Source organism: Dermacentor silvarum, chromosome 1, assembly GCF_013339745.2.
Source record: "Dermacentor silvarum isolate Dsil-2018 chromosome 1, BIME_Dsil_1.4, whole genome shotgun sequence".
Classification (NCBI taxonomy): Eukaryota; Metazoa; Arthropoda; class Arachnida; order Ixodida; family Ixodidae; genus Dermacentor; species Dermacentor silvarum.
Genome location: NC_051154.1, coordinates 423,131,751 through 423,155,913, shown reverse-complemented (window position 1 = coordinate 423,155,913; position 24,163 = coordinate 423,131,751). Strand labels below are relative to the sequence as shown.

Genomic DNA, 24,163 nt, shown 5'->3' with positions numbered 1-24,163 from the left:
TGTGTTGGATGCAGGCTGTCATTTTGCATGTGAATGCAAAGTGTGTTTCAGCTCAGTGACTATTACAGCCAGTGGCAAGTTACCTTCTTTTATGGTGTGCACATTTAAGCTGTAATGGTCTCATGAAGTGTAGCAGTTGGGGGGGGGGGGGATTTACATTCACCATCAGGGTTACAGGTGGCTTGCTGCTGACATCGAGGACACCTTAATGCAATGCCAGTGGCAGCCATAATGATGCTGACAATACATTGATGCATTGAATTGTTTGTTGTAGCTGAAAGCACATGTAAAATAGATGCTAGTTCATTCTTTGTGACAAGGAGCTTATATGAATGGGCATTATTTATTAGTAGGGCTATGCCAGAAGAATCAGACAAAATACATTTGCTGGCAACTTGCAGGAAATTTCTGGGCTTGCATGTGTGGGTTCTGACAGAATTCGCACAAGCACTAAGTGTAAACAATCGAATCCCGGCCGCATTTCGATGGAGGTGAAATGCAAAAACGCCCATGTGCTTGCGTTGTGCACGTTAAAGAACCCCAGGTGGTCAAAATTAATCCGGAGCCCTCCACTGTGGCGTGCCTCATAATCAGAACTGGTTTTGGCACGTAAAACTCCTGAAAGAAGAATGCGTCATTATTTAGTACATTTCGGTGTTGTCTCCAGGACACCCAAATCTTGGGTGCTATCGTAAGGCATCCGTATGCCGGTATTTTTATTGCTGTAGTGGGAACAACTGGTTGGGTGTTGTTGTGTCAGTATTTAAATCTGGGATCTGATACTGCTCGTGCATCTGCCCCTGTTCAATTCTAGAGAATTTGCACTTCATGTTATCCATGAGGAGGCTAGTGTCTACTGTTTCCGCCATATTGCTAGGCATGATTTTGTGCCATAAATGTCAGGTTTTCTATTGCATTCTGGGGTTTTACGTGCCATAACCACAATGATTGAGGCATGCCGTAGTGGAGGACTCCAGATTAATTTTGATCACCTGGGGCTCTTTTATGTGCACCCAATGCACAGTACAAGGGCATTTTTGCATTTCGTTCCCATCGAAATGTGGCCGCTACGGCCGAGATACAATATCACGCCCTTGGGCTTAGCAGCGCAACACCAAAGACCCTACACCACCACGGCGGGTATTGTCAGGTTTTCTACCGTCTTTTAGAAGTGCTTTGACCTAAATTGTTTGACTGGGGCTTTGTTTGTCGACTATGCATCTAAGTGCGCATGCACAAGTTAAAACAAAGCAGTCACATTTGTAAACATTGTGCCTGTGTTGACCCCCTTGTACTCGGATGATGAGCAGTGCACCTCGCATCAATCGGATGGGCAATAAGGACTAATTTGCTAATGCATCAATCCTTGTGAGCCACTTGAACCCTAACGTGCACCCAGTACACGGTGCACAGGCGTTTCTGCATTTCGCCCCCATTGAAATATGGCCGTTGCAGTCGCGGTGCTTAGCAGCACGCCGCCGTGACCACTAGGCCACGAACAGCGGCTGAAGCTATGTGTTATCCTCTAAACAGCATATTTGTACCCTCGAACAGATAAGAAATTAAAATGAATTGCATGCATCAAAGTTCTCAGATAGTATGCTTAGTTATAAAAGCAAGCAGACTTCCCCTGGTTTTTGGAACAGTGTTTCTGCTGCAGTAAAGCATGGAACTCCATGTGGATTATGCAACCACAGTGTCAAAATGTCCCGACTGTCGGGAAGCGAGCCCAGTTGCCCACAGCTGTTCTTTAATCAAGTGTTCTGGTCTTCAACAAGCACAGCAGAGCCCACATTGCATGTGTTTAGTATATAGTACAATAGTTTAGTGATGGGCTGGAGATGTCCGCTACATTCACAACAAATATGTGCCATTTTTACCTTGTCCGGCACTGATGCTTGATCACTATACTTTTGGTTTATACCATATTTTTTTGCGTATAACCTACATAAAAAAAACTTAGCAGTAAAGTGAGAGTGTACTAGATTATATGCGAATTTCGCTTTGATGTGGTGTTTCATGGTGCACGTACTGTGAATCTATACCTCAAGGCAATGTTCTCCATCTGCTAAAAATTTTCGTAACTACTTTCGTTGCTATATGCAGTTAATTCCACAGGTTATAAGCATTTTTTTTTTTGTCATTTCAAGGGTGTTGTAATTAGAGGCATGGCATATACGCATAAAGATAGGGTAGTTTGCCATGACACAGTTTGACCAAGCCTGATATCGTACAAAGGCATTCTGCTAGGTAAACAAGTACCCACAGCACCACATGGAAACTGCTGCATCCAAGCTGACACATCAACTACTTGCCAAGTTCACCTAGCGAGTCCAACAGTATGTATTATAATTTTTGCAAGATGTCTTGGGCACTCATGTTTCTGACAGTGTGAAAGTGGTGCACTATGGCACAGCTGCCCCAGCCATGCTGTCTCCTTGCAGATTGAGCACACTGCATACCTCCTGTCCATCTCGTCTGTCGTAGCGAGTGACTGATGAAGGCAATGTCTGTGAGCCAGTGGCCAAGAGGGAAGGGAATACAAGATGGATAGCTAAGTTCTTGCATTCTGCCAGCTATAGAGTCCAACTGCATCTACGTTTATTACTTTTCATTTAAGTTTGTCATCAGCATTCGTGCGTCTGATTTGGATTAGCCAAACAATCTTGACCTTGGTTGAGCTGATGAATCCCGGTGCAAGGCTAGCGACAGCTGCATAGCTGCTATTGCTGTGGTTTTGTCAGAGTTGGTCTGTTATCCAAACAATCACTTGAGGATGTAACAGAATTGTGTGAAAAATGACATTTGTGCAAAGGCCCGGCGACCATAGTGTCCACCATCTTTGCAAACTGCTCTTTGTACTGTTGTTTAACTCGGCTGCTCTGAAGAAAAAAAAGTACTTACTCCGGAAACTACAGTTTGCTTCTTAGACAAGAAACTAGATGGCACAGCAAGTCTGTAGGAGTGCCGATAGTTCTAAATTCTCGCATGGGTGTATATGGGCCACATACATACATTTGAACCCGGATTTAGTGCATCTGAAGGAATTTACTAAAAAGTTTGATATATATATATGTATATATATAAATTTTAAACAAAAATTTTCAAGATTTTACTGCTGTTCATTATTCACAATAATTCGTTATGTGGGTTCGATATATCCGGGTTCAACTGTATAGACATATCTATGGGCATGGTAAGGAAAGAGTTAAGTGTAGCCAACCTACCCTCCTCCACGCTCCTCTTTTGCTCATCCCCTCAGCTTCTAGTTTCAAATGGAAGCGGCGGCGTCTGCTACTGCTGCGTAAAGGTGTGAGCATGCAACTGCAGTAAAAGTGGCAATTGTTCAATTGGGATTGTAAAAGAGGACCTGGTGTAAGCATTAAATTGGGGAACGGTGGCACACATCAAAGGTTGGTACTTTTGCTAAAGCAGTGGTGGTGCATTGATGAAGGAAGGGCTTTAGTTTTAGCCGCTGAACCACTGGTGCAGGTTTACTTCGTCTTTGATGCCACTAAATTTCAGTGGTAAACTTGAAGGATTAAAGTGGCCATAGGCAAGCGAAGTAGATGAATATATTTGCTTAATTTTGGTGTGCAGAATGTTCATGGTTTTCATGCAGTGGAAAAAAACTCCCGTTATCGCCAAACACAGCTACTTCATAGAGCATAAAGAAGCTGTACTATTGGGCTCAGGACGAGCTGAAACGCACAACAGTTCAGCCACACGCTTTGCAGCTTATACTTAATGTGATAGTACATGCTGCAAGATAATTGAGCTGCTCCAAGCCATGCCTTCCCAAATTCACCCCTTAGTGCATTTTTCACGTAACCAATGTACTGAGGTTGCATTTTTGAAATTTAGAACATTGTGGCATGGTAAAAAGCAGGTAAGGGAGTTGGGATGAGCTATCTTAAAATTTTGAAGCATGGCAGCAGAAACGGCTCAACAAATATGATCATTTATTGGGCAAGGTAGGCTGAAAGCCAACTTAATTGTTGCTGGCACATCCTCACTACTTAAAGTTGGCCTAAGCAGACACATTCGGGTTATTAGGAAACACGCAAGAGGCTTTCTGGCTTGAAAACGAACCAGAGAGTTAGTCCTCTCAAGAAACAAAGGGAAAGTTTCAAATGAATTGTAAAAAAAAAAGAAATTATTTTCCTTATTTGTACGCCACTATGAGCTTACATTTTAAAATGCTTTAAAATACTGCGTTAAACAGTCATCAGTGGTTGAATTAAAATACTGACTGCAGGGTTTGTGCAGCCGAAAAGTGTGCATAGATGTCCCATCCCCAGTGTCTTATTCTGTGCTAGCTACGACTTCAAAGACCTGTGCAGAAACAGCCATGGAAAGGTGCATTTCTGGTAGCGAGTCTCTGTAGGGTTGAGTGCCAGTGTCGTGTGTCTCGTGGAAAATGCGTGCGTGTGCTGCATAAAAACACTGCTGCTTTGCCTGTTACAGATAACGCCTGCAAGGCCAAGGGAACTGTCTGCACTCAGCAAGCGCCACAAGACTGTCACGAGGACCTACGGCGGTTCCCGCTGTGGCAAGTGCGTCAGGAACAGGTGAATAACATTGTGGCTCCTTAGGTTGTGTTGAATGCCAAAAAGAAAAAAATTGGTCACGTAGCAGAAATAAGGGTGGTATCTCCATGGCAGTGAAAGCTAAGTTTCATTGTAATCGAGCAGATGGTAACAACACACATAGCATAGGCCCTGTATCGTTGCCATGTTTTGTTACCTTGTTGGCAGTGAAGCTTCATGAAAGCATTTGGACATTTGGTGTAAAAGAGAAGTTGCTGAATTTAATGGGGGTGAAATTGTGAAACAAAAATGCATTTTGGGTAAGAACGCTTTTCGGCATCTGCCACGACTAATCTACACTGTATCAGAACAATTTAGCTGAAAGCATTCTCGGAATGCCATAAAAAAATTTTTTGTTGACACAGACAGCACAAAAAGGAGCTCTGTATTATGCAGTAACACTGAAGTTCGCGTAATCGTCTCTTCTTTCCCGCCGTCAAGCACTGATATGGGGCGCGATCTTGTACGCGTTCCAAAATGGAACGGAGGCGTTACGTTCCATCGAGTCGCACACGATTGGTCAATTTCAACCGCGACGTTCAAATTGACCAATCGTGTGCGGCTCGATGGAACGGAACGCCTCCGTTCCATTTTGGAACGCGTACAAGATCGCGCCCATGATGTTTGAAAGCTCAAACTTCCGCCTTTTCTGTCCCTCTCGCCTATATATAACTGCACAGGAGAAGCACGCTTAGAGGTGCCTTCTGCAATGCTTCTGCTAGTCATCGTCTTCGGAGGACGAGTTCTCGGAAATCGAATTGTCCTTCTCATTTTCGTCCTCCCAGACGTTATCCTCGGTGCTGTCAAGCGCGTTTCATATGGAGCATTTCTTAAATGAATGAGCAACCATATGAGGGAGGTTGTACCATGTCGCACACACCCACTCATCGATCTGGGATGTACTCGGCCACTTAATCCTTCCCGATGTTCTTCACGGATCTACTTGGTGTACATCTTCCGTATCCTGTCCTTATATGACTTGTTTAGGCACATGTCGAGTAGTTGAAGAGTGGATGTCATCCAGCATCATCCCGCATAGCAAGGTGTGTCTGTCTGCCAGTTTCTTCTTCACCTCGGAGGTTAGATGCCCGCGAAACGAGTCCAATACAGTCGAACCTACTTATAATGACACCTGTTTAACAATGTATTTGTTATACCAATGAAAAGCTGCTGCACAATCAACTTTGTATATTTTCTATGGTGAAATAACCCGCTTACTACAATGCCCCCATGCCGGATTATCGGTTACAACGATGAAGTCTAGCCACTGGGTGTCTGTGACGAAAGGTAATGGAATGCGAAATCCTTGAAAAGAAGAAAAAGAGAAATTCGAGCCGCTGCACGCTGCCACACCGTTTTCCAGCCTTCTCCCAGATAGCTCGTTGGCCAGCTAGCCCGTCATACTGCACAGTTAAGCAAACTGTTTTAGGCGCTCATGCTTGTCTTTGTTAGCTGCGTCGAAGGCCTTCCTGGCCACATGGTTTCTCAGCCTTGTTTGACTCGCCGCTGAAACGGAAGATGGCTGATCCGCCTGCTGATGACCGGCAATGAACGACGGTGAAACAAAGTGTACTGCTTTTAACCGATGAGGCGATCGTCGCGAACGTGTTTGCATCGAATAACGACATCGGCGGTGATGACGCGGTCGGGCAGGCTGCCTAAACATTGTCCTTGCAGGCGGCCCTGCAGATTGTTCAGTCCTTCTGGGGCTTCGTTTTCGTGAATGACCTTCCGCTGCACTACATGAAGCACCGGAATGCCTTGGAGAAGGCTGTCGGCAAGCTTTGCAGAGAGCAAGCAAAGCTGACGGACATAAGGTTTTATTGTGCAACCCAGTGAGAAGTACCGTATTTACTGGATTCTAACACGCCCTCAATTGCAAAGCGCACCTGTTTTCCGTGACCGAAAAAAAAATTCATTTACAGTACCACTGCACCTCATATTTTCATACAGAAATACAACTTTCTCTTATTTGGAAAAACAATGATTTGCTCCCGATGCACTAAAGTTACTATGAATAAAAGAAGTCGCAATTTTGCCCGAAAGGCGAAGCATCGATTGCGATAGCAAATTGGTAGACAGCTATACGAAGGATAGCAGTTTTATCGACTGTATAAACTTGCAAACATGAACACATCTCGCTCGTTGACTGCGGAAACTCGCTGTCAAAACGCTGGAGTGACGAAGCGTGGCGAGCAAATTGATCTTCGTGCTTGCACGCCTCTTGCTTCAACGCGAACTATAAGCGACGAAAACACCGTGCGACGGATTCTCCCCATTGCAGATCGTTTTCCTGATAGGGCCAAGGCGATCTTATCGCTGAAGTGGATCATCCAAAATACGTCCTGCTTCGATCCACTGAAACCCTTTGGCGTTGCTTTGCTGGTGAAAATCCGCTCCTCCTGTTTGCGCCCGTCCCATACGCAAGTTTCGAATTCTCCGAACACCCGTGATGCAGCCCTGATTTCCGTCCGTCTCCGCGCACATGATAACTTTACTTTTAAATGCGGCATCATGATGCACTCTGCACTTTATGCTGATCGAGTAAACGCAGACAACAGGAAGACGGGTAGACTCGTGTCTAAGCACACGTACTGCAGCACACGGAGCAAGCTACGGCAGCTAGGCTCGCAGCGCGTACAAGGCGGCCATTTTGAAATGCTGATGGCTGTATGGTTACGCAGATTTAGGGTCGTACTCGATTTTTAGACATGTTTTATCGGAAAAAAAAGTGCGTTAGACTCGAGTTACTACGGTACGTGGCGAGATGCTTGGTGGCAGTCTCGCCCTAGCGTTTCTTCCGGGTTTCTCAAGCTGAGAGGCAGCAGCGGCAACCTTCTCGCATTTTTTAGAAGGCCCCTTTTGAGGCCACCAAACCGATGCCTCGGCCGAGCTCGCATATCACTTGCCACTCGTGACCCCGCTTTGCAAGTGTTATAGCAGTGCCATTCTTCAACGCCGACAGCTGCGGCTTTTTGCACGCAATCGGAGTGCCCTGGAGGCAGAGTTAAACAGTTAAACGAGTCGACACACTGGCCTTCCCGCCATTATAGTTTTCTCACAACAGCTCTGCCATGCTTACTTTAAATTTTTTTCGTGCAACCCAGTTACAACAATTATCGGTTATAACGATGGAATATTCGTAGCACTTGGAATACAGTCGAATCTGGATAATTCGAACTCGAAGGGGCCAGAAAATTTGTTCGAATGAAAAGAAGTTTGAATTAACGGAAGGACGTATTTGTGAAGTATTCGAGCACCATAGCAAGATTAACGATCAGTGCGAGTCGTGAAATTTCGCGGCGCGCAAGCGCATAGCGAAATGTGCCCACGCCGGCCAACGCTCGGTTCCCGATAACGGTAGAAAACGAAACTTCAGGGAGTGGACGGCGTCGACGTGGCGACGGGCGCGCGTGCGCACAGAGACCGTCGAAGGTGAGGGAGGAGGGCGGCAGGAAAGCGGATTTGGCCTCGGCAACTCCGCCGCTTCAGTGGCTCCCCTCGCCCTCTTTCTCAACTCCCTCGCAGCTCTCTCACCTACGACTGTCTCCGTGCGCGCCCGCTGACACAGCCGGTTCGGCGCAGATTAGCCTCCTTGAAGTTTTGTTTTCTGCCGTTATCGGGAAGCGAGCGTTTGCCGGCGTGGGGTGCTGATGCCGCCGGTCCGCCAGCTTAGGGTACGGCCACGCTAGCGGCAAAAAACGCGCGTCATGCTGCGAGGTCACCATGGCACGCGCGTCTCGCTGCGTGGCAGCGCGATACGATCTCCCGTGCTCGTTTCATGCGAGGGATGACAATCGTCGATTGAAAACCTGGCGCAGACCGGTGGCGGTCCGGTTGTGATGGCTCCGTGACGTCACCCTTGTCGCTCTCGATTGGTTTTTCATCTCGCGGCACACTGCATTTGCAGCAGAAATGGGTCTCGAACCCATTTTGCGTGGCACGCCGCAAAACCCCAGATTTCTGCCGCTTTCGCCACGGCATGGCACGTTGCCGCGCGTTTTTGCCACTAGCGTGGCCGTACCCTTAGGCCGCTCCCTGAAGTTTCGTTTTCTGCTGTTATTAGGAAGCGAGCGTTTGCCGTGGGCAGTTCGTTGGCCGGACTGAGCCTCCGCCGCTGCATGAAGGGGTCTCTCCTAAGCTTTTGCTCTATGGCGGTGTTGGAGCAATGCCGGTCGGAGGCGCCGCGCTGTTATTCGGGGCGCTGCTCATGCATTGTTGGCCCGCGGTATGTTAGAATTAGCCGTCGCAAATGCTTTCGCGTTTGAATAACTTTGACGGGACCAGAGCGTCAGTTCGAATTAAGCGTGTTTGAATTAACGAGATTCGACTGTATAAGTGGGTTCAACTACGAAGTATTGACGCAAGGGGAAGAGTGCCTGGTCACCGACACCACACGTTAACCCAGTCAAGAACTAGTGATGTGTCTATCCGCCCTTTCTCCTGGCAGCAAACACATTCCAGGGGAAGGTATCTTTCAGAGTTGTCTTTCGGTGAAAAAAATATAAAAAGCGGCAACTTGTGGCCAAATGTGGTCAGCCTTGTCTTTCCATTCCCAGTAGTCCTAATGTGGACTTCTGGGGCACCAATGCTGTGCACAGTCCTGGCCGTCGGCATGTCGAGGTATACAGTCATATTTGATCTGCATTGCCAATATGTCCCCAATGAGAAAAGCCGTTCTTGCGCATAAACCATCACGCCCACCCACAAGACGCTTGGAACTTCCCCAAGATAATCCCATATCATGAGTGATGTCGCTTGCCTTCCACTTTACCAGCTCAATAGTTACTCCCATCAGGCGGCTGTGCTGTTCAGTAACAAACTCCATGACACTCCACAGCAACTCAGTGTTGGCCGTGGCGGTGCCCATGAAAAACTTTCTGCTCAGGCTCGCAACTGAACAGCACCTCCTGCCAACTCGTTGGGATCAAGAGGTTTGCCTATCTCTTCGACCATCAAAATGGCTTTCCTTTTGAATGGAGCGTCATGCTGCGCATGTGTTGCCATCGTAAAGGAGACGTAGAGATGCATTCGGGACCTCGAGAACACAGCAAAAAATTGCAGCAAGAACAGATGCAAAGGTGCCAGCACAGTTGAAAGCAAAGAAACACATTTCGACTTGTAGATTTGGATTCAATGACATGTGCACAGGCTCATGATGCCAGCATAGTGAAATAGGCAAAACTGGAATCATTTGTTCAAATTGCGTGCATCGTGGCATTTTTAGGCCCTTGGAATAATGGTATTCTATTGTAGCGTGAGGGTCAACTTCAAGCAATGAAAATCTGAAAAAAGAAACTCGAGTTAGTCAAGTAAATACCGCATTTACTCATGTAATCAACGCACCTCAAACTTAGCTACTGTGCTGTCCCACGATCGAACGGCTGTAGTGCAGTTTTCTGGAGAGACTGAATCCTTTACTCTCGCACGTGTGTAATAATGCCACGTGAGAAATGCAGAGATCACGTGAACAAATTTGCAGCTAACTTCTGTAGGCTACACATCCATGCTAGCGGTACCCCGGTAGGGGCGGTGGGTTTGATGACCGAGAAGCTGACGGCAAAGCCATGACGAGAGAACACTGGCGGTAAGCATGCGGTAAGAACAGGCTGCGTTTTATCACGGTAGCTTGGGGCCTGACGGAAAGAGCGGCTGTGATAATGCTCAGCCTGTTCTCACCACAACCTTGCCGCCAGTACCGGCAAAAAGGCACCTCGCAGACTCTAATCACTAACCGTGATTGAAACGGGCGAGGAAAAAAACCATAACTGGCTCTCTGCAACAGTTACATTACGCAGTTTATGGACTTTACTCTGACGTAATGGCAGAGAGCGCAATGTGTATACGGGAGCAGGGCGCGCAGGAGGCGGCTGGCACTTCTTCCGCATGGTCTAGTTGTGCATAGTGTCGAATTCGCATGTCTGTTGCTCACTTCTGTGCCCGTCTTTCGTTTTACTGTGTGCGATGGGCCCTTAATCGAGTTTTATGCCTGCTGTGGGGCAGTTTATCTGCTCACAAAATGGAAACGCTGATCAGACACCGATAAACTTTCACATGCCGATGAGCAGGACTGTCGAGGAAAGAGACGTGCGCAGCATGGTTGTCAAAACGACGGGTGCCAAAAAGCAGCACTTCAGTGTAAATGCTTGCGATAACAGCGGATGTCCGGAAGTGGCTGCGAGGACGAACTGTTGTGGATGAAGCGGCCAATGAGCAGGATGACAGGTGTGGTGGTTCTGAGGGGGAGTGAAGTGCAACAACTCTGTTATGGTTTGCAAATAGTATAGTACTTGCATTTTTGCTGCAAGGATAAGTTATCTAATGTATTTTTCAAATAATTTTTGCTGGTTCGAAAAGGTTCCCATAAAATTTACCCCGCATAATAAACGCACCCCCCAACTTTGCTTTGGATTTTTTGGGAAAGAAGTGCGTTTATTAGGTGAGTATATAAGATACAGTACTGCCCTGTTTCGTCAAGCTTTTGACTCCCTATCAGCTTTGTGTAGGTGACATTTTACTTTAGAGACCATAGATGATGCACTCGCATTTCCGCTGCAGGTTTGGGCAGCCTTAGACCCTGTTCCAAAACCAGAAGCATCTATTGTCACCATTACATGTCGACAGTGCACTTGCAGTTCTTAGGAACGTGAAACGGTATCTGCTGCTTATGTTTTGTAGTTAACGTAGGCCCCAGACATGTCTCGGACCGCCAGTAGCACGGCAACACTTTTGCACTGCGGTTTCTGTTTATCGTTCTAAGACATGAATAATGCCTTGACATAAACTGTCAGCAATGCTTGTGCAGATTTGCCAAACCTACATCAAACTAAAAGGCTGCCTGGCGACACATTTCATGTCCGCAAAAATGCCATAAGCATCCAGTGGTTCCTATGTTGGACATACAGGCTGGTGCCCTTGCACTTTGTGGGGCTGTAGAAGCGGCTGTGGTGAATGAGAAAGGCCACCAAACCCTGCCAAATAAAAAAGCAGATGGCCAAATGTTTGCCTGCTGGCAAGGTTGTTAAGACATGGCATATTTTGTGTGGGTCAACTACTCCTGAAACTTTGTGGCCCATTTTTGTCAGCTGCTTTGCTTGTGGAAAGCATAGCAGGATAATGGCCGGGCAATTTTTATCCCGTTTGTTTTATTATAATCTGCAAGGCTTGCTTTAGGTCGGGACAGTCGGATTTTCAATGTATACTCCCCTCCACCTTTTTTTTATTACTCTAATTACCACACCCTGCTAATGGCAATGTGCATGTTATGTTAGATGTAAGAATTGTAAAGTAATTAAAAACAAAATTATGGCTCTGTCTTGACCTTAACTCTACATCTGAACAAGCATTACAAGATTCTACCACTAACTAATGGCGATCCATACAATGGTTTACTTTTATCATATGTAATGTGTAGTCTTATGCAGTGTTCAGTCATGCACTGCAAGGTCGCAGCTTTAATTTCATGTATGTTTGTGCATAACCCTGTTCACATGCTATCCGGAAGTGCAATCACCAGATGAGTTGGAAGTACAATGTCAGATGTCTACACAGCGACGAACGATGCTTGTTGAAAGAATGGTGATGACAGCCGTACAGGAGACCATGATACATACCGTTTCTACCTGATAACACTTTTTTTCCTGTGTTGGGGTTTGCGTTTATTATGGGGGGTAAAATTTTGAGCGTTTTTTTTTTCTTCCACCGGCCACTTCTAAAACAGTCGCAGTTTTGCCCGAAAGGCATACCATCGGTTGCGACAGCTATAAAGGACGTACCTAGACGCAGATCGCATTCAAGATAGGTCCCGCAATGTGCTGTTGCTGTGTCGCCTCCCTCCCACCGGCGCCATGCGCGCGACGAAATACAGTGTGTTTCCTCCCGCCAACGCGGGAGATAGAACCGTGATTGTCGGCGCCGATGGCAAAAATGCACCTGGAGTGTCCATATAGTTGCTATCGCAATAAAAGCAGGAGACACGGTACGATTCAGCGTCCGATACAATCGTACACGCCAGACGCCCTATCAGACGCCGAATCGTACCGTCGCTCTCCTTCACGGCAGCAAGTTCAGGGTGCATTTATTACGCTGAACGAAAAAATCCAGATTTTGAGGACTAAAATTGGGGGGTGCGTTCATTACACGAGTACATACAGTAGCTTGGGGTAGGCAAGGAAAGCTTTGCTTTAAAATGACCACACACATTGCTGCTTTAGTATGCGGCAGTACAGTAAAAGCTCGATACGAATCTCACGGGGTCATGAAAAATATTCGTATCAGCCGAAATTCGTATCATCGAAACACAATTAAAACTACTGTCGAATCTCGATAATGCGAACTCGAAGGGGCCCGAAAATTTGTTCGAATTAAAAGGACGTATTTTTGAAGTATTCGTGCACCATAGCACGATGCACGAATGGTGCGAGTCGTGAAATATCGCGGCGCGCAAGCGCATAGCAAGCGCGGGCCACGAAACTGCCCATGCCGGCTAACGATCGCTTCCCGATAACGACAGAAAACGAAGCTTCAGGGAGCGAGCGGGCGGCGCCGGCACACGGGTGCGTACGGAGACCGTCGAAGGTGAGGGAGGAGGGCGGCAGGGAAGCGGATTTGGCCGCGTCAACTCCGCCGCTTCAGTGGCTCCCCTCGCCCTCCCTCTCAACTCCCTCGTAGCTCTCTCACCTTCGACTCTGTGCGCACATCTCCGTGCGCGCCCGCCGCCGTGCTGGCGCCAGCTTATTTTAGCCACCCCCTGAAGTTTCGTTTTCTGCCGTTATCGGGAAGCGAGCGTTTGCGGGCGTTGCAGTTTCGTTGGCCCGACTGTGCCTCCGCCGCTGCTTCCCTCTGCGCTGCTGCCGCAGCGTGCAAGGTCAACATGTGACTAGAAAATAGAGGAGAAGGGTTCACTGCCATTTTATCCGCGTGGCTGTGGCTGAGACGTCGGCACTAGTGTGTGCTAGAATTGGCGCTGAGCCGTGCTCTCTCAAGGGCTGCAGAAGATAGCGTCAACCTTTCCCTTTTCCTCAAGAACCACTTACTACTGTGCTAGAATACGGTTGTCTAGAACACTCTAGTCGGCACGTACACGCTTGTTCCGGCGCGATGCAGAAACGGCGACCTTGCAATTTGAGAGAGGGGGAAATTTCTGCCGCGGGTTTTTTTTTTTTTTTTTTTTAACCGTTCCTTCGCGCGCGGCATTGGGTCTCTCCTGAGCTTTTGCTCTACGGCGGTGTCGGAGCAATGCCGGCCGGAGGCGCCGCCGCGTTATTTGGCGCGCTGCTAAGAGCATTGTCGGTGCGCGGTATGTTCGAAATAAGCGTGTTCGAATTAACAAGATTCGACTGTAGCTAAATTAAAGAGTCAGAGGTGAACTCACTCAGGCACATGTACGTAAAAAGCATTTATTTCTTGAAGCGCTACCGCTTCAAACTCTTTGCGCCCAGTCGCGGAGTCCGCGCTGTCCGGCGCCGCGCCTCCGCACCAAAGAGAAGGAGATAAAGCGCGTGACTGCGCGCTGTTCTCATTCGCGGCCGTCGGTGGGGCGGCGTTTATTCGTATCAACCGACGCAGGCTGAAAATCGATTCGTAACAACCGTTCTCTAGCACGTTGCAAAGTAATGGGGCTCGGCCGGGACCACAGAAAAATTCGTATCATCCGGAAATTCGTATTAGCCGTGATCGTATCATCGAGCTTTTACTGTATTCACCCTAATCTAACGTGCACCCACTTTTTATGGGTTCAGAGTAGGAAACAGTGTGCACCCAAATCAAACGCACTCCAGATTTTGCTAACCGGAAAAATGTAGCATGCCCCCACTTCTTCCAATTAGAAAAAAGATGAAGCCTGCAGAATTTACCTTCACAGAATGGAAATTCACAAGGTATCATAAAAACTGGAATATAGGTCGATTCCTAGCTTTGAGGTGCATAGTAGCTTTAAAAAAAAGCTTCTCAATGAGGTCAACTACAGGACATACTTTATTCAATCAATACGCTCATTTGTAGTCTGAGACAAAAACTTCACGTGAACTGTCAAGATTGAATTGGTCGTTAGAACTCGTGCACAATTCTACCACGGTGTCGTCTTCGAGTTCAGTACTAAACGTTGTAGTGGTCACGTAACAAAAAAAAAATTTTTTTTTTTTTCAATGAAAGTTGGGAGTTGCATCATTTCACTTTCCGTTTGCAGAAACTTATCGGTGTAGTGCTGCCATGCTCCCATTCAGTTCCGCAAATGCTATCACATTGTTTTCTAGTGCAGCCTAAAATCAAGCAGAGACCTGCCAATTTTGCAAACCTAGACTGTAACGCACATTTCAAAATTCACATATCTCGTGACAATGGCAATGTCACTGATGGTAAGCTGTTATCAATGCTGCAAGCACGGTATCAGTTTTGTATTGTAATGTGCAGGCTATGTTCGGACCCATTTTCTTGGAGAAAGGGTAAAAGGTGAGGCATGTGGGTGCATTTGGGAGGAGAAACACATGTGAAGGAGCGTGTTATGTTGTGCAGTCTGAGATGCATGTTGACAGACGATAAATCATTTTTAACGAAACGTTGTTTGCCTACCCCTTGCCTTTTGCATTGCTGCTGGATTTCTCATCTCATAGCTTCCTTTGTTCAAGCTAGCACTTGGAGATGCTTGGCGCGCAAGTTGTGTCGCTAACACCAATTTACTTATATAAGTGTGTGGCCAGTGCTAGCTACGAAAATAGAAGCCACCATTCCTTTTCAGCCATATTTGCTGAACCCCAGCTCTACAGTTTCAGTTGGACAGAACTGGCTGTGGTTGGGAGGTCGTGTTTGCAAAGCTTTCTTTGTGGCATTCAAAGGTTCAGGTCCTGTTGTCAATCGTGTCGCACTATTTACTGCCATGGCTGAGACTGCTGGGTGCATTCATTGTCCAAATTAACTCCACATTTCTTATCGGGATGCGCCGATTGTTCATGCAGGCTCACCGAAGCTGCACTTAGATTCTTACAGTCCATAGGATCTGCATTTTCTTTATCACTGTTTTCATTATTTTGGTGAAAAAGTGTGTTTAAACTACAAAACGGGGCCAAACATTTGTATTTTGAAATTTTGTGCTGGTATGTTAGCGAAACGTCATAGATGTCAAGCATTTGCTTGTATTTGGGCCATATTGGTGCAAGAATTCCAGAAACTTGCAAAGTCTTTGGTTCCTTTGAGATGCATTGTCCTTTGCCGATAAACAGTTAACTAGACCTAAGTAGACGCTGTCAATACTGATGTCATACCGCTTAACTTTATATTCTTTAGTTGCTCTTCGAATGTTTTGTTTGCATTGCCCAGGAAATTACATGGGCCAGTCAGTGGCATTAGTGACATTCCTCCAGAGATTGCCACGTTCGTTCCACTGAAGTAGGAAAGGAAGAATTAAGTAGATGTACCAAGTTCAACTGTGTGCTCACTTGTGCTCGCAACACTTGCTTAGTTTGAGCAGCAGACAAGAAACTTCAACAGCTTGTAAGCACCTTGCACTACATGGTAAAGACAAAAGGTCCTGCCAGTAATTGCATTGGGCATTTACCAGACAGCAGCATTGCATATTTAGCCATGTGTGCTTCACAGCCAGGCGGGTGAAAAATCTCACTGCTACTTTCGGCAGCAGGTTTGATGTGCATATCTGTAGCTGGGGCCATTCCTGAAAATGTTTATCTGCCCAATGAATGTTAAATAGTCCATAAACCATGTTTGGGCCTTTTTGCCTCATCCTGGATCCATCTGGCATGCTGTTTGTTCCTTTCTGTGCTGCATGCCAGAATTTTATGCACGTCCATTCTAATGCCTAGCAGGTGTATGTTTCCTGCTTGGTTTCGCTAATGGACAACAGAAAAATGTCTTTAAGTCACCCATTACTACCTCTGGTCCTTTCTCTCAGGGGTAGAAAGCTGCGCAAAGAGACATTGATTCAGCGTCACTGACGTGTTGTGTGCTTTGTGCTGCCAGGCTTAGTGCGGTATAAATTTGTGATATCATATAGTACCACTATGCCCAACTGGAAGCATGCTTTGAAAAAGCACTTGGAACACACATGACCAATATGAGAGGGAGCACCGACATTTTCAGGTATATTGACGCTCCAGTTAGCACAGCAAGGATAATGTTGGTCATTGTAGTCGGCAGCCTCCAACATTGGGGTAGTTTGGTCAATTTGTGCACCTACCAAATTTTCAAAGCAACCATTTGCTATAAACTCCGCTCTAAAAAGATTTGTAATGTGCCCACTGTTATTGAGCACATTCCTCCCTGATTCAAGTACTTGTAGCAAGCATAAGGTACTATGAACAATATTTGTGTTAATGTCTTGCAGTTTTCATTGTGGTCTGTGCTGTGATGCAAGCATTGACAAGTCTGCGCAGCTGTGAATATATTACTGTAGTACAGCTACATCACATCACTCTCTGGTGTAGTTTGTGTTGATAGAACTGCAAGGCATGATGTACAGTAGAACTTCGTGGATGTGGTCCTGTTACAATTACCCGATGCCAACGTTCACACGTGATCAAGAACACAAAACATATGACCCAATAGAGTTTTACCGGTTCATATGTTCCTGAAAAATACTACCTTTTGGCACCAACGTTCAGTACATTGCCAAACTGCATTTGTACAATACGTTTCAGGCTGCTAGATCCCATGTAAACAAAAAATTTGGAGGACGCTTAAGCTTCGCTTTAAGAGCGGAACGTGATAGCTTCTCATGCTTCTCTACAACCACAGCTTTTTCTTTTTTTCTTCACTTCGCCTCCACGCCATCTGGATGGTGTTGCAAGGAACCGAGTGTGCTGCACTATGAATTGTAGAAATGCTGGAAAAGGGCTTTGTGTTTGAGTTTATGCCCATAACAGAATTTTTTCTCGTATATTCAAATTACAATCCGACACTATCAGGTCTGTAGGTTGTGTTTTAAGTTTTACTTGAATATGTCTGATGCATTTTACTTTCAATTCAATTAGTTCTGTATTGCCTTTGCGCCATGCCGTCGGGCGGCCTGCGTGGTTGTGATTTGGAATGATTTCTTGCCAAATGACGGTCGCCGCCGCCACTGGATTTTTTGCGACACAGGTGCTTTAATGCTATTGCGTTAAAAATGTGCGAAGCCCATTCGATCTGGAACAGTAGCCGCCCGCCGCAGCAGATTACGTGCGATACTCGTCCACCCGTCTCGCACGAAAATGCTGTCACTCACTCGGTTTCTTATTCCGGGACCAGCAAATCGCCTCCCGGTTCGTCGCATTCACAGCTATCGGCACCAACCCTATTGTGATAAGCATCTTCACCTGTTTTACTGCACGTGGGGAGTAGTACTGTTGAAAGCGTACTGAATTCTTTTAATAGGTGATAAGCGAAACGCGCTGAGGCAATAGTGCTATTGCATATATTTTATTATGCCACTGCTTCGTAACAGGACTTACGCTCATAGCTCACATCATTAGTCTGTCATTATTTTAATACTCTTATATTTTGCACAATTTACAGACTTGTTTTGGGCCTCTTTACAGCCACCTTTTATCTACCATTTGGGACCCACTGTCCACTCTATTCAAAATACATTGAGAACCCGTCACCATATGTCATGGCGCCCTTTGGCCATAGCTAAAGCCCCGCCATCCATGCACCACCGCCGCTTTTGCTAAGTAGCGCCAACCTTTGATGTGCGCCGCTGTTCCCCGATTCGTCGCACAAAGCAGTTTCGTTTCCGGGATTTCCGGTTCCTGAATTTTCACTTGTTGCACGCTCACACCTCTATGCAGCAGTGACGTCGCTTCCGTTAAAACCGGAAGCTTGGACTACGTAAGTTACGCTTGATACCGGAAACTAAGGGGGTGAGCGAGGGAGGAGGAGGGTAGGTTGACGGTGCTTAACCTGGTGGGCGAAAACGTGTATGGAAGGGCTTTAGCCATAGCCTGGCCCTTGCGCCATTAAACACTACACATCATCACAAGCGAAACATGCTGCTGTTCCCTGTTGCAGGTGGTCCGACATAGCCAACCAGCTCGATTTCGTTTCGGTTTTCCATCGCCGTCTCAACACACTACACAATAGACTTCCCAATCTGGGCTAGCTGCACTACAGACAATGCTGAGCAGCGCTGCTTGCGGGAGCCTATATATTTCCAGGGGGGTAGTGCAAGAGAGGAGACAAGCTTGCACCACTGCTGTTGTTCAGTCAAATGTGCCACGCTTGTTTGCTTTCGTGTGCCAAAATTTTATCCGTGTCATGCAAGTCACTTGAGGGGGCTCCCGCAAGTAACTGGAGTCCATTATTAAAGGGGACACTGAGGCTTGTAGCCTCAGCTAGGCGCCACTGCCGCGTGCCCATGGCAGCGGGCAGGTTTGTGCAGGTGCAGTGAGTGGCATGATGTGAGGGGGTATCACTGCATGTTAAAAACAAAAGTGGTGAAAGGGGCAATGTATTTGTGAAAAACTTAAGAAGCGTGAAGGAACTTGCTTGGAAAGCTGCTTTCAGTACCTGAAGACACATTTATACCGTCACGCGACACGACTGTGACCTCCCTGAGATCCCGAAACCCATGGCAATCTTTACTACTATATCGTGATCGACTCCCACTGCATTGGGTGTTTCTACACGAGCACTTGTGACCACGGTTTTCCAGGATCCGAATCCAGTAGATGCTTAACAAACTTCATCCTGAATGTTCAACCACGCAGACGTGACCATTCTTGATTGCAATAAAAAAATTTGATCCGGATCGGGCTTGATTGCATTTGAAAGTGCCCATGTTGCACCTGTTTTAAAGAGTGACCGAAAGCTAAAGCGATTCAACCCGCCACTACCCTCGTTCGGCCCCCATTCTTTAGACAAATGGGCTACCTAATTATACGCCTGTGCTCAAACGCTCAACTGCTTACAATTTGCTACTACAGACATGTTACCAATCAAGTGCGTGCTGTCAAACACGAAAAAGCACGGTATGTGTTGCACATGCAAATTGGCCGACACTCAGTGTGCTACTCAAAGCACGTCGAAGTTGAGCTGCAGTGATATTCTCATCGTCACGAGCAATCTGTCTTGACTGAGCTACAAGGCGTAGCAACAACACTACCATGTATAATAGCAAGCATTAAGGAAACAGGAGAATTAAACTTTACTTGATTCAGTGGACGGTGCTTATCCATGCCTGCCCACGTTCCTTTTCATACCATTTACCTGAGAAATTGTAGAACTTGACAGGTGGCTGCTGGTCCAGGGTGTTGTTGTCACTGTTGTGGGCGTTCATGCAGCAGTACCAGGCTCCTTGGCTACCCAGCCGTCGTGAAACTAACGTGACGTGAGGAGCAATTTTTTAAAGATTGCGGGCATCGCGAGCAGCACCTCATGGTGCTGGTGACCTGATAGTGATGTGGCCCTGTGATAGGGGAAGGAGGGGCACTAATGTCTGTCGGCCAACTTGAGATTGGGAGCCCTATAGGAAAACATAAACAAAATGCGTATCGGGCCGCCGGAGCCCCACCAGCTCGACGTACGTCAGCATCTCATGGCCGTAGACATAGATGTGTACTATAGTTGGGTCTGTCCATTTTTTAATTGCTTAGGATCGTGCACTTTTTTTTGCATTTTTTTCCAAAACATATGGGAGGTTTTGCTGTATTTATTCGTGCATTCCTATGTGGAAGTGTGCATAAAAATAGAAGGCACATGTACATCCAGTACCAGTAAGAGCAGCAACATTATTTCCACGGAGCGAATACTCGTGACGGATTCGACCATGACCTGACCTTATGTGCCAAGTAGCTATCCCATTGAACATAGTTTTATGGAAGATTTTATGTTCGCAGATTTTGAACCACAAATGGCCCTTTCAATGCATATTGCTCCATTTCACAATGCTTTGCTCACTGTGGTTGTAATGGCAGCTCTGTGTTGTGTTGTGGGTATGAGTTAGTCTGTCACAACGGTTGAATCATTGGGATGTGATTTCATATTTGATGCCTTCTCTTGAAATATAACTGCCAATTCAGCCAGTAGACCTTTCTGCACTGAGCTTCAAGAAATGCTTTTAAATGGCATTCATTCAGAGCATTGTTGTTGACATTTGTTTTAATTTTTACAGGATCATCAGGGCTTTCCTCATTGAAGAACAGAAGATTGTGGCCAAGGTGTTGAAAGCAAAGCAGTCTGAGGAGCCAAAGAAGGCATCGAAGAAGTGAAGTGTCATGACAGAGGGAAATACATAAACCACTTGTAAACTGTCTGAATGGGCTTATTTACACCTCTGATACGTGGACCATAGAAAGTGGAAGACATTTTTGCACTATTTGTTACAGGGCACTCTTTAGTGAACTTTCTCATGCAAATATTTCTCATATAGATAATGTGAGTTGTAGTTTCAACTTAACTGACTTACATTGCAGAGCATGTGCTGTCAGTATTAACTCGCGTGCCCTTACCTAACACGACTGCGAAAATTTCACAAGATTGCCATTCATGAAAGCAGAAGGCTATGGGAAAAACTGATGGTGTGAAGGCTAGCTTTTTATGAAACTTCGACCATTTGCACAAGTTGCATCCTCAAGTTTAAATTGTGGATGGGGGGTTCGGAAATGTGTACTAAGCTTTCTTGTATAATAATAGGCGAGAGTTCACCCATTTCTGATTTCATTGCACCTCTGAAATAGCTTTCTCTTTTATATTAGTTTGCAATTTGATGTATTTTTAATTTAATTTTCAAGTAGCACTCATCCTGCTTCCCAACACCACGTACCCAAGTACACGAGGGTTGAACCCTCCCGCGCTTAACCGTGGTGGCTTACCGTGTCCGGGGAAAGGGGGATCCTGGGGGTTGAGCCGATGCCAGGTGTTTGGACCTTTATGGCACCTCGGTGGAGGCAACACACCCCTTTGGCCTCTGCTTCGCGTAGACGGCACTCCCGGACTGACCCACCCGGGGAGAAATCGGTAGTTTTCCTATCTTCGTCTTGCTCTCTCACTTGTAATCTTTCTTGTATCCTCCTCTCTTCCTCTTATTTCCGACTTCGCAGGCAGCAAGGGTTAACCTCGTGTGTTCTATCCAACCTAGGATATTTATATTAGGTTATAGTAGCTTACGTACAGCTGGAGTCTGCATCTGCTTCGGGTCTTGTAGCGTCCCCTTGTTGGGCTCGGTTGTGGGCGGCTGTCGTAGCTGCCGAAATCAAATTAATTTTTATGGCTAAAACGCCATTCCCCCCACTTCCTGATTGTCCTCTTTTTTAAAGAGGGCACACCGATGAAACCTTTAAATTATTTGTCCAGCAGAAAGAAACTTTCCCTCCTTTACATGTCATGCACTCCAAATCCTGAAAAAACCGTGAGAACACTATCTCCTTTCATTGTTGCTAAATGCCTTACTCACGCAATAGGGCCTGGATACAAAGTAAGATGGTGAGTGGCGACCTCCTACTTGAGGTTTGTGACATCCAACAATATGGCAAACTGTCGAACCTTGTGGCATGTCCCAGTCACGGTGACTCCACACTGCTCCATGAATACAGTCCGAGGAGTCGTATCAGATGATGATCTCCTAAATTTGACCGAAGAACTTCTCGAGGGATGGAAGGACCAGAACGTTATCAAAGTCCAAGGACTTGGATCAAGCTTAAAAACAAAAATCCCTACCAAGCACCTCATTCTAACTTTTGCATCGAGTACACTGCCAGATTTCCTTGAAACGGTACACAAAAACTCGGATCCGAGCTTACATCCCTAACCTGCACAGATGTTTCAAGTGCCAAAGATTCGGCCATGGCTTGCAAAGCTGCCGAGGCAGACTGGCTTGTGCAAAATGCGGTGAATACGAACACAACTCTGACAACTGTAGTGCCACGCTGCACTGTTCAAACTGCGACGGTGGACATGCAGCCTACTCTCGTTCGTGCCCCACGTGGGAAAAAAAAAAGATATGCTCACACTTAAGGTAAAAGAAAACATCTCATTTCAAGAAGCACGGAAACGTGTTTCCTTCCTGCATACCGCAGGGTATGCTGGTGCAACGCGAAAGGGGGCAACGCTGCAGCAGACTCCGGCATCGGCCCGGCCCACAGAGAGTGTGGTCATGGCTGTGCCCCCAGCTCCCCAGGCGACAGCAGCCAGCGCTGCTGTGCCGTCTCTGAAGGAGGGCCCATCGAACTCGGGGGTTGGTGGTCTCCAAGGCCCTGCTTTTCGAGGGAAGGCCTACCCCGCTTGAGTGAGCAGAAGTCCAGCGGCTCCCAGGAGTCGCTGGACACAACTCCAAGCTAGACGGCGCAGCCAGTGCTTTGGGAGCGGCACGATTCTTGCAAACAAACCATGGATTACGGGGCCTGGAAAGGCTTCATAAGCAACAATATGGATACACAAATATTACACTGGAATGTGAGAGGTCTGCACAACCTTGACAGTAAAGAACTACATAAATACAATCCAAAGGTGCTGTGTGTTCAGGAGACACACCTAAAACAAAGTAACTTCCTCAGGAAATACGCCATTTTCCGAAAAGATTGAGATGACACACGCCTCTTCGGGTGGCGTCGCCATTATAGAGAACAAAGATGTTGCTTGTCAGCAGTTGCCTCTCCGAACTCTTGAGGCAGTCGCAGTCCGAGCGGTGCTCTTTCAGAAGTTGGTCACTATAACTTCCCTATACATCCCTCCGAATATTGAAGTTGGTTGGAGGTAATTTTTTTTTATTCAAGTCTGAAACTAGGTGTAATTACAAATTTTATTTTAGGGCATTCTAGAGGCATCCTTTTTTCAGATAATGTGATGACTGAATGCATTTTAGAATTTATCGCATTTATTTGGCTCAGTATAAAAGCAAGAAATGTTACGTTTTCAGAATTTTTTTTTTACACAAACAGCAAATTTTTCAAGTATATTTTTTCTTCGTTTTCGCATGTTGCCATAGTGTATGCTAAAAATAATTTGAGAATCTTAAGGCATATATTTTTTTAGAAAACACCTCCAAAGTTGGCAAAAAATCCATTTTTTGTGAGATTCAGGCCACATTTGAGTCTTAAGGCCCGCAGATAAAAATGTGTCAGATAGCTCAATATGCGCACCGACCTCTTAGCTTGTGATTTAGAAATTTTTTTGAAGTCAAGCAATCAACATCAGCCACTAGGCACTGTGTACGTGCTGCCGCTCTCCTCGTCGTCCGCTCGGCTGCGCATCGCTGTCTACCGACCAGCAGACAGCGGCTAGTATACGGGGTGATCATTTTAAGATGTATGGAATTTTTAAAAATCGCCTGTAGGAGATATAATTCTAGTCCTTGAGTTGGATTGTTCAGAGGCGGACAAATTTGGCACGAGAAATCTAAACGCATATTGAATCAATGAACAAACAACTGGTAATTAACTTCCTAATGAATTACTTTACAGTGCATATTGCAATTTACAAATTGCAGCCGCAGAGTTTGAAAGACGCTTCCACTTGAAATTAATTTGTACGATTACACCAATTTTGATATGTTATTTCCTAAAGCGTGGGACGAAATACGTGGGCATTTCGGTTACTTTTGTGCTTCAATGCATAGATGCGCTTTTTGTTAAATAAATTGAAGTTATGCT

At 46.2% G+C, this 24,163-nt stretch overlaps 1 protein-coding gene across 2 annotated transcripts in view; it reads left to right on the top strand.

Annotated features, from left to right (window-relative positions):
- The window catches only part of LOC119437635 (60S ribosomal protein L34-like), a 262,305-nt gene extending 241,476 nt beyond the window's left edge, over positions 1-20,829 (top strand). For both annotated transcript variants that reach the window (XM_049660752.1, XM_037704629.2), the window contains exons 4-5: positions 4,468-4,571; positions 20,689-20,829. In XM_049660752.1, coding sequence (XP_049516709.1) covers positions 4,468-4,571; positions 20,689-20,785 — 201 coding nt within the window. In that variant the 3' untranslated portion in view covers positions 20,786-20,829. The remainder of the gene's footprint in view (positions 1-4,467; positions 4,572-20,688) is intronic.
- Positions 20,830-24,163: the final 3,334 nt, after the last annotated feature.